The 9,069-nt window shown below is 38.7% G+C and overlaps 1 protein-coding gene across 1 annotated transcript in view; it reads right to left on the bottom strand.

Moving 5' to 3' along the window:
- CLSTN2 (calsyntenin 2) overlaps positions 1-9,069 on the bottom strand; it is a gene marked incomplete at its 5' end in the record, with an annotated part of 182,609 nt that overhangs the window by 3,494 nt on the left and 170,046 nt on the right. The window contains 5 exons of the mRNA XM_009997355.1: positions 737-882; positions 1,481-1,651; positions 2,528-2,748; positions 4,117-4,265; positions 7,737-7,903. Coding sequence (XP_009995657.1) covers positions 737-882; positions 1,481-1,651; positions 2,528-2,748; positions 4,117-4,265; positions 7,737-7,903 — 854 coding nt within the window. The remainder of the gene's footprint in view (positions 1-736; positions 883-1,480; positions 1,652-2,527; positions 2,749-4,116; positions 4,266-7,736; positions 7,904-9,069) is intronic.

The following is a 9,069-nucleotide window of genomic DNA, read 5'->3' as shown; positions in this document are numbered from 1 at the left end:
TGCTGAGGTACCAGCAGTGATTCCCAGTCCCTGAGTATTGTGCTGCACCAGACTTAGGAGCAGCATACAGAAGCTCAAAAGTGCTACCTAAATATTCCTGAGGTAACTGACCATGTCTGGGTAGTGGAGCCAAGAGAGTATAACAGATGAAGTCCATCCTTTGTGTTTGTTACCTGCATACTGACCATCCTCCTCAAAGGAATCTGAAATAATGTACAGTAATTGGAATTATCTCCACCTGATAATGAAAAAGTTCTAAAGCTTATTGTAAGGGGGTAGGTGCTTGGCAAAACTGAAAAGGTGAAAGCTGCAGGAAAGAAAAGCATGTCAAGTTAAAAAAAAAAAATTAATCTAGGGAAAAATAATGAGGCTGTAATGATTTACTTTAAAGCAGTTGTATAAATCTTGAAAAAGACCTGTAGGAGATTTTTACATCACGGAAGAACAATGATGATGATCTTAATCTCCATTCTGCAGTAATTATCTTAGTCGAGTTCAAGAGAAGGGTGACCTTCTTATAGATGCAGTGGAATAGAGACACCCACATTGAGGAATGACATCAGGAGGAGCCAACTTCCTATTTGTATGGAACTTAGAATTCTTCCTCTATTTGATTATACTTATCAAAATCTGCTAATCATTTTACATATTTTAAAGAAAACTCAGCATTGCTGAAGAGAAGGCCAGTGCTCAGCCCCAGTGCTGGAAATGAAGACATGACTACAAGCTTGCTTACCTCCAAGTTAAATTCATTGCTGGTGTAACGTCCGTTTAGCTCTGAGCACTTGACTCTGAACTTCCTGTCCGAGGTGGCAGACGGGCACCAGTTCCGGTAGCGCACCTGCCGAAGAACCTGCTCGTAGCTCTGCATGCTGTCCACACCTGAAATGGTGGGAGGGACGTCATCATCTCAAGGAGATGCGATGTAACAAATGCTCAGTGCAGTACAGGAGACATCAAATCTTCACAGGAAAGACAAAATTTGGCAGAATGGACTAAAAAAGGCAGTGCAGCAGGTATTCCCTGATACAGGCTCTGGCTGGTACTAAATTATGTGAGAATAGTTTTTGGAAATGAATGAAGGTCCATTACAGAAAGGAACAATTACAGCAGTAAAGTTTTAGAATAAATTATTTACTAATTGAAAAAAAATGGCCAATGAGTTACCAGCACTGTGCAGGAGGACTGAGGGATCCTCTCAGTCCCATGGTCCAACATGATGGTCCAGAAGAATCTCCCCATTTAAAGTAGCAACAGGGATGCTGAGATCAAAACAAAGCTGTGCTGTATCCCAAAGGACAAACATGGCACATCCAGAGATAAAACAGTGACTGTGCTTTTTGAGACACAGTCTCTCCTGGAATATTTTATGGCCGATACATCAAAAATGTCTGTTAAATTTCTTACAAGTTAATATTTTAATTCCAATAATGCAATTTTTGGTGGGAAGAAATAAAGCAAAGCAAGTCCATGAACATACCATAGATTGAATATCCTGATGTGGAATTTGTGGCATCTAGATGTTTTCCTTGAAGTTCCACATGATCTAGTTCTAAACACTCTTGTTCAGGATTTAGTTCTGCACCAATGACCAAAATATCACAGAAACCCAAGTTGTGGAGCATTTCCTCTAGTACCACGGGCTTATTGGCTGTGGACACATGGCATATACCACACACAGTAAAGAAAAAAAGAAGACAGCTGAATTGTTTTTGCCAATATTAAATACAACACACACTTGAAGTGAATCAGAAGAGCAGTGTCTGCCTCTTCAGGTGCTATGATAAAGGCCTGCAAATACCTAGTGAGATTTTATCTTTTCAAGAGATGCACATCTAGTTGCTGCTTATTCTAGTCCAAGAAATATTGTTTAGAGTGATTACTCAGATTACTATTTCATTTGCCTTGCACAAAAACATCCAAAAGGAATATTCCTTTATAGGCAATTATTTTAAACATTATTTTCATTTTTTAACATTCACCTAGTGTCACGTAATAATTCACACATTGCTCAGCATTAAAACAAACTGTCATCATTGAAAAAAAATCTTTGCAAATGACTGTATTTACATTATATAGGTAAGAAACTAAGGAACAAGATCACTTCCTCAAGTATCTCCCACAGGTCAGTAGCAGAGCTGGGAACATAAGAACAGACAAAACTCCAACTATTAGTCAATTACTGCTTTACACTTTATCAGTACAAAATTCTGTTTCAAATAGTGGGATTCTAATGAAAATATTATTCAACTGAGTATGTGAAGAAGAGTGGGAATTAATTATTTTGAAGTAGGCAAGACACTAAATGGAAAAGCTGCTTTTTTGAACCACATAGGGATCTATTACTAACTCGTTTTCCAATGTGTTAAATATAATGTCTTCAATACAGCATTGTTGCTGCCTAATATTTCCTGACTGAATCTGGGTAAAGTGACTTCCTTTGTATGACTTGTTTGCATTATCCTTTAAAAAATGTAAAGGGTTGTATTACAGAGTAAGTAATAATTTTTAAAAGAAGTCCACAAACCTCTGTCGTGTTCTAAGTCCACTGGATGCTCCATTTTAGTGACTGTGCTGACAATCCTGATGTCAGGTAACAAAACAACACCTCTTTCACTTTCAAACTGTGCAGCTGGTCTAGCAAAATGATCCATCCCACTTATTGTAATCTTGGGTTCATTGGCCTGAAACACCACTACATACGCATCTATATCTGGGACACTGATGCAGACATCTTCACCAAAACACCTGAAAAATATATGATTTGTTAACTGCATGTACCACATTGCACATCAGAGCTGTGTGGCGCCTGCTCTGCCCAAGCCCCACCTGATGTGTATTGTCTCACATCAGTCTATTCCATACTTTGCCACTGCCACACACCAGGATGTGCATCTGTACCACTGTGGACATAGGGCAGCAGGGACAGTACCATCTCTCTGCCTTTCATCCCCTCCCACATTCACAGCTACTGAAATCATGTAGCAACAGCTTAGCAAACAGATTCATAACAAGCTCAGGGTTTAGTCAGGCCACTGTGAGAGTAACATTTTGATGCTTAACTAATATGTAACTAACCAGTCACTGGTTAAAAAAATAAATAAATTAGATGATAACAACTAACTTTAGTAAACTTAACATCAAATTCCTAAACCAATATCTAATGAGTATATATCTTCTCCTGTGTGGATAAAAGGGCTTAATTATCTCTTGAAACTGGGCCCATCAGGGACTCATTCTAGCACCCCATAGTATTTTCTGGGAACAAAAGGGGTCTCTATTAGCGTATTCATCTGAATCAGCACTGTGCTTCAGAAGTGAATCTCCTAACACACTCTGCCTACTTCATATTGGCACAAGGTTTGGGCCACCCTTAGTGTTCAAACTGTTCTACTTCCAGGGAATCTACATCAGAAGATGCTGTCTCTCCAAATGCTGAGCATGGTCAGCCCACAGCACCAGACCAAACCTAGCACTCAGTACAGCTAGTACACTCAGTAGATGAATGTGCAAAGAACTGATGTTTATTTTTCCTCTTAAGATTGCTTTCACTGTACTGTACAACTTGCTGTAACTGACAACTACTCCAGGGGAGCTCAGGAGTGGCAGATGGCTCTTTGATTATGTAGAACTGTAAACATTATTGTGCAGATTCTGTCACTATTGTTGCATGAAAATGGAAGGACACAGATTTCTGTTTAACACCCTACACTAGTACTTCAGAATTGACAGACACATAAGGATGCAGGCAAAGACTATTTCAAGCATAGCTACAAATACAGTTCTTGCGGATCATCTGTTAAGTGCCTGCTTTAAAGTCATGGCTCTAGCTATCTAGGAAGAAGCTATAAGTTTGTTCCAAACCATGAAGAGAACACAGGCAAATTACATTAACAAGAAAAGTTTCTTCAAAGGATGATATTAAAAAGAAAACCATGATGGAAATCAGCATAAAAGTAAATGAAATTCATCCTTTAGTCTCAATAACATAAAAGTACGACTTAGCAATGTAATTTAGCCAACATTCTCCTTTTTTACATGTCCAAAGAAAAAAGTAATTCATTAAAACCATTCATTAAAACCTAATCTAATCAGTTCAGCTGAAGTGTAACTTACTGGACTTGAGATGAGACTTTCAGACGTCGTATGCCTGCAGTAGGAAACTGTCTAGAGTTGATGTATGAGACCTTTCGGAGAGCTTGATTTATATTCTCAATGTCATCTCCTTCCATGACAAGGACTGACTGGGAAGGGTTGAAGTGATACTAGGAGAAATGCATATAATTAGTATTTAAGGCATCAGGTACAGAGTACAAAATAAGACATTTTTAAGGAATGTTGCACAGACCTAAGTTTAAAATCTAATAATTTAAGAAAAAAAATTCTTTGTAGCTATTGTTGGCTGAATCCACGTGTTGTTCCCTAAAACACACACTTGTATTAGTCATCTACTTAAATCTGAATAACTACTGGTGTAATTGATTCTATATTAAATTAATCCTGATTTGCTGCACTTTGCCCATCTTACCAACGTTGCTGATACTATTTCTGTGGCTGCAGGGCTCAAAACCTTAACTTACAGTCATCATTATGATGTTATTTTTTTTTAGATTAAACACAACCCCCACACAACATTCAAACTTATTAGCTTAACATTAAACGCAACATTCAAAAATATTGGCTTAAACCAGAGTAGCATACAGAAGCATGTTTTTCCTGCTTTCTGCTGGATTTTAACCTGGACTATGTTTCTGAGATATATTTCAACATGAATGAACAAAACAATTATAACATTTGCCTCCTATATCTTCATTAATGTCAGATACAATAGAGGGGCTTCTCCTTTCTCTGTCTCATGATCAATAAGGGTGTCATGGTTTAAGATGGAGCTTCTGTGTTCAGAAACCTAGCTGCTCATTTGAGCCAACAATCCTTGTAAAGTCAATGGCTATTCTTGTAGTCCTGATCCTTTCCCAGTCCATTGCACTGGAAAAGAAACAGTCTTCATGACCAAGGAACTCTGCTACTATATCTACTTAGTAAATGATTGAGCTTATCCTCATCATAATTCATCCTGATTCCATTTTTTGTAGTATGTTAATTGGTTCAGCAAACCATCTGCATTGCAGAGAAAACCAGATAACCCCCTTGGTTTTGTACCCTACTGCTGTCAGCACAAAATATAAAAACACACACCCTTCCCTCACATACAGTTTCTTCCCAAAGTTGGACATTGATTATATGAACATGCTCTATTACTTACAGACAATGGTTGTCTACACTTCCTTACAATGTAAGAAGTTAAAACACAAAAGAACAAATAGACTGTGAAGATCAGAATGAAGCTCAGGGTTCTCTGTCAATCGGAACACAGAAGACTGGGTTTAAAGTTTGTGCAGGAAGGTCATAAGAGACTGAAGGGTATGTTTTTAACAAAGAGGAGGACTAACATGAGTCACAGCCTGCATGCACGTCTTTTCCTTTCCTGAGAGCTAGCAGTAGTAGAGAATAAAATTAGCAAAAGCAGACTCTAGCTAGCTAGTTAATAGCTCAGCTGCCAGAACAGCTGGAGTCCTGCCAGAGGGACTGGAGAAACCCTAATCTAAGCCATTTTTGTCTTTCTCATTAAGTAAGGCTAAAAATAGTGATAGTTTAGACAGGGTTTCTGAGAGCTGTTACAGATATCTGAAAATTAAGCTGCAGACAAAAAAAAGTCCAACACTGCTGTGTCAGAAGCTGATTACAGCTGCATTGCTCTTTCGTAGGTGGCTAAAGGGTGAAGCTACACAAGCCCAAAGCGCCCAGCAGAAACACCTTTCAACATCAGTTTGCCAACACTGAATCTGCTAAGAGACATGTAAGTAGCCACACAGAACTTGTCATCTCTCCAACTGTCACACATGCTCATCTGAGATCAGGTATGCTTATTTTTAACACTAGAAACCCTTCCTTTTTTTTTCATCTTCTGTTCAAGGTCAGGTGCCAACTGTTCTGCTTTCATCTGAGCTGCTTTCTGTCAGCCCTGACAAGAAACCCTCCCACATCTCTCTCACCGCTCCCTTCATTTTTGCCTCCTGCTGTTGATATGACTGTTGAGCTTGCTAAGGAAGTAAAAATGAAAACAGTAACTTCAAAAAACTACTATGCCTCATCTGTACTTTGGAAAATGAAAATGTTTTGAACTTTGGTGAAAGAGAGAAAAGGTGGAAAACAACCCCTCATTGTCCCTGCTGCCCTGCTAGCAGTGAGGAAGCCAAGCACCCATGCTAGAGCAGCAGTGGGTGGTATAACAGGGATTTTTTCTAAAACCATGAGAAAAGACCCCTATTGTCAAGTTTCAGTGTGAAAATAGGGCAGGAATTACTACACTTTCAAGCCCCATGGACCAAGAGTACTCTGCTTCAATTCATGCAAAATCCCAACAAAAAACTTTTTCATAAGCACATACACTTGCGTTTCAAAAAGCCCTACCTGCTCTTTGTATGTGTTGCTTAAAAATAACTTGTGCTCCTAAGTGTGTCATTTTGCTAGGATAAGAAAATATGTGAAATTCTTAATGATGTAGGATGAAGAAAAAATTATTTGGGACATTTTGCTTGTATATAAAAACTAGAGCTAGCAAAGTTCCTCCTTAACTTTGCACTTTCCATTTTTGGTTTTACTGTTGTTTTCAGTTATACTACACCATAGCAACTTATCACCTAGACAGACATTTGAGTGTGTATCAGGTCAGTCTCCTTACCTTGTGCAAGGAAAACGTTTAGAGCTAATGAAATGCATGTGGTACTTCCTCTGCATGCTCAAGATCAAGTGTTCCAGCACCATCCTCCTCCCCACTGAAAACCAACACACTAAAAAAAAATCTGTGCAGTTTCACAGGATGCACAGTCTGCAGCCAAAGCATCCTCCCAGACTGAATCCGAACCTCAGCTCCTCTGGAAGATGATACTGTGATTTGTGTGCTAGGAAACGGCTTAACAGTATTTACACATAAGGCACAGGAACACCTGTCATCTAATAATGGTATCAGCAAAGGGAAACTGAGAATGCACTTCATGTAAGTATTATAGAAGTTACAGTCAATATCCTACATATGTATCCAAAAGAACAGAATTTGTCTTAATGAGTGCAAACCAATCTTGCCATTCTGTTAACTGAAATAAGATTTCTCTCTGTCTGTTGTTTTTCAATTTTAGAAAAAGTCTTACATTATCAGTAAAGACAGTCATATAAATAATGAACATGGATAATAAACTATTTTAATTTCTTCACTTTAGGCTTTTTATTGTCCAATTTTCATTGTTTTTCTCTTGGAACACATTTTCAGTACTATTGCATTGTGACTTCTTTTGGAGTTGCCTCTAGATGAAATATATTCCACTTACGTTTTCCATTGCTTTAGAGCTACATGAGATCAAAATTCCATAACTCTTTGGAATCATGTCTATTTCTGTAAAACTACCAAAATAAGCATGAAAACATGACCTGGCAATTCTTATGGACTCTGAAATATCAGCAGTGCCTTACTTTCTGAGCACCTAGCTTTGCAATAATGGAAACATTTTTCTTTGCAGTGTCACAGCTCCTCTCCTGTTCTGCTTTTTTTTTGCATGACTTTATGGGAAATTACACTGCTTCTGGGAGTACATTTGTACTGTGTGTACTCTACCTTGGGCTCTCCACTTCATAAATCAGGTCTAAATTTTTATCAAAGATTATATCAGTTCATTCCTCACCTTTATTCCTTGGCCGAGACTCTCAAGAGAATTAATATCCAGACCTTCCTTGCAGGCTTGCAAACAGGAAATCACTTTCTGACTCTCAATTTTGCCCGGCCGGATAGTGAGACTGGCCAGGCTGCCATGGAAATACTGAGCAAATCTGGGCTTGGTGACTTCACCACCTGCAAGAAAGAAAATAAACATTATTATTTATACCAATACACAAAATGCATATCTAATACTTCACTTTATGATTTAACATATTTTAATAATTTATATCTATTTTAGCCAAGTATATTTGATGTCCCATTTAATGTGACAAGCGCAATTGCTTTGTGGGTTGTCAGGTGGTACCTGGTAGCAGCCTGTATTTAAGATTCTTGTCAGTATTTTTCCAGTATAGCATTCAGGTGTCTATGAAGCTGGGATAACACACTCTGAAATGAAACATGGTTTACCAACCCTGTGTCCAAGAAAGCAGAGCACTCAAATTGATGAGGTTATTGAAGTAATCAAACAGGAATTTAAAAATAATGTTTAAGGTCCAACATTTATTTATACAGCAAATTGTATTTGCAAGTTTTCTAATACAAGATCACTTACATAACCCTTGCTTTTTTCCTCCAAAAAACATACTACCTGAAGTCCTCAGGTGTGCTAAGAGTCATGGCTCTGTGTAAGCTAACTGCCACGCTCTGTACAACCAGTTGTCCCTAAGGCTGTGGTGTAAATTCAGAGCAGTGCACGCAGGCCAAGGCACAGCTTTGAGTGCTCCCCTTACCCAAAGCAGCTCATCTATTGCCAGATCAGGTCTTGTCGCCACATGCTGCATTTGGCCCACTAGCTATGCTGTCCTCACTTTCACTCTAGGCAGCTTCCAAGCAAGACTGATCTTTAGGAGCTGTCAATAAAATGTGATCACGTACTGCCTGCACCAGTGATCATAGCATCTAATTTACTCTGGGGATATTTAGTGATTTACTCATCCTCCTCTAGGAGAATTTTTAGAGCTTGTCTTTTCTGCAAGCATTAGCTGTATCAGTGCCTGTGAATTACTGCCCACCTTGAGCCTGAGAGTCACGCAACTGCGAAGCCCTGCAGACTAATTGGATTAGCAGTTGATAAGCTGTTGTAATTGGTAGATAACTCATCTCTACAGTGTCTGTAGCTTTAATGTCAAACAACCTAGTTCTGCCAGGCAAGCTGGCTCAAGCTTGAACCTGGAGTTAGAGAGGTGTGTGTGGATTTGGGTTAGGCTAGGGACAAAGCGGCAAATTTTCTTTTGGCTGATTCTGCTACTAAAAAGCCTGAAAAACATAATTTATAGTCTCTGCAGTGTAAGCACTAT

The sequence above is a fragment of the Chaetura pelagica genome, unplaced genomic scaffold, assembly GCF_000747805.2.
Source record: "Chaetura pelagica isolate M959 unplaced genomic scaffold, ChaPel_1.0 scaffold695, whole genome shotgun sequence".
NCBI lineage: Eukaryota > Metazoa > Chordata > Aves > Apodiformes > Apodidae > Chaetura > Chaetura pelagica.
Note: the sequence above shows the minus strand (reverse complement) of the source record. Positions and strands in the feature narration are given on the sequence as shown.